General features: G+C 41.1%; 1 protein-coding gene across 1 annotated transcript in view; it reads left to right on the top strand.

The window, feature by feature from the left end:
• The window catches only part of LOC112075774 (zinc finger protein 180-like), a gene marked incomplete at its 3' end in the record, with an annotated part of 11,353 nt that extends 9,836 nt beyond the window's left edge, over positions 1–1,517 (top strand). Inside the window, exon 2 of the mRNA XM_070441057.1 lies at positions 637–1,517. Coding sequence (XP_070297158.1) covers positions 637–1,517 — 881 coding nt within the window. The remainder of the gene's footprint in view (positions 1–636) is intronic.
• Between the last annotated feature and the right edge of the window lie 4 nt (positions 1,518–1,521).

The following is a 1,521-nucleotide window of genomic DNA, read 5'->3' on the forward strand; positions in this document are numbered from 1 at the left end:
CACATTACAGAGTAGCCTAGTGGGATTATTCACAAAATTATCTGGTGATCAGGTTATGAGATGTCATGACAAAGACATTTTAGTTTCCATGTTTCACCTGGAATATTAAATGATATATAGTCCAAGGTCTATGTTACTGTTAGGTGAAGTTATGGGTCCTACAGTAGGTCTATGTTGTTGTTAGGTGAAGTTATGGGTCCTACTGTAGGTCTATGGTATTGGTATAACTAGGCAGATATACTACATCCATAGCTATTGGTTTCCTCATTAGCATGGAGGAGTTTCTGCAAACAAATTACGTGCGCATCACCCTCGTGCCACAATTTTAGCAAACACAGAAAGGGGCCTATATTGGAGAACAATATTGGGGACCAGAAGTCGTCTGGCACACTGCTTTAACTTTTTTAACTTTAACTTTTTGCTAGCCTACAATCATCGATTTTACTACTAATGTAAAGGGATACAAAATATGACTATTGTTGCTCCCTTGACTGTCTTCAGACAATTGTCAAATGATTTAACAGACATCAATTGTTGTACAACTTCATGGGTACGTTCTGGGCATCACCTTTTACCTCAGTGGATTTCTGTTGTTGTGGGCCTTTAACCATCTGTCTGACTTTGTTGTTCACACAGGAAAGATACGGGACTATCGTGGATCCTCTGGGGAGCCTCAACAACATCATGATGCTGTCGAGGTAGAGAAGAGTCTCTCCAGATCAGGACACCTCAAGAAACACCAGCAGAGACCCACAGGAAAGAAACCTCACTGCTGCTCTGACTGTGGGAAGAGTTACTCAAGATCAGATTCACTTAAACTACACCAGAGAATTCACACAGGTGATAAATCTCACTGCTGCTCTGATTGTGGGAAATGTTGCAAATCTTCATCAGAACTTAAAATACATCTSAGAKAWCKRACCGGAYAGAAACCTTACTGCTGCTCTGACTGTGGGAAACGTTTCTCAAGATCAGATTCACTAAAACTACACCAGAGAATTCACACAGTTGATAAATCTCACTGCTGCTCTGATTGTGGGAAATGTTGCAAATCTTCATCAGAACTTAAAATACATCTGAGAAATCACACCGGAGAGAAACCTTACTGCTGCTCTGACTGCGGGAAATGTTTCTCAAGATCAGATTCACTAAAAGTTCACCTGAGAATACACACTGGAGGGAAATCTCACTACTGCTCTGAATGTGGGAAGAGATTCAACTCTTCAGTAGACCTTAAAATGCATCAAAGAATTCACACAGGAGAGAAACCTTTTGGCTGTGATCACTGTGGGAATAGTTTTACTCAGCAAAGCAACCTGAAATCACACCAGAGAATACACACAGGAGAGAAACCTTATAGCTGTGATCAATGTGGAAAGAGTTTTTCTCAGCAAAGCAACCTGAAATCACACCAGAGAATACACAGTGGGGAGAAACCTTATGGCTGTGATCAATGTGGGAAGAGTTTTACTTTGTCAAGCTGCCTGATAGTGCACCAGAGAACACACACTGGAGAGAAAC

This window comes from Salvelinus sp. IW2-2015, unplaced genomic scaffold (genome assembly GCF_002910315.2).
Source record: "Salvelinus sp. IW2-2015 unplaced genomic scaffold, ASM291031v2 Un_scaffold3383, whole genome shotgun sequence".
Lineage (NCBI taxonomy): Eukaryota > Metazoa > Chordata > Actinopteri > Salmoniformes > Salmonidae > Salvelinus > Salvelinus sp. IW2-2015.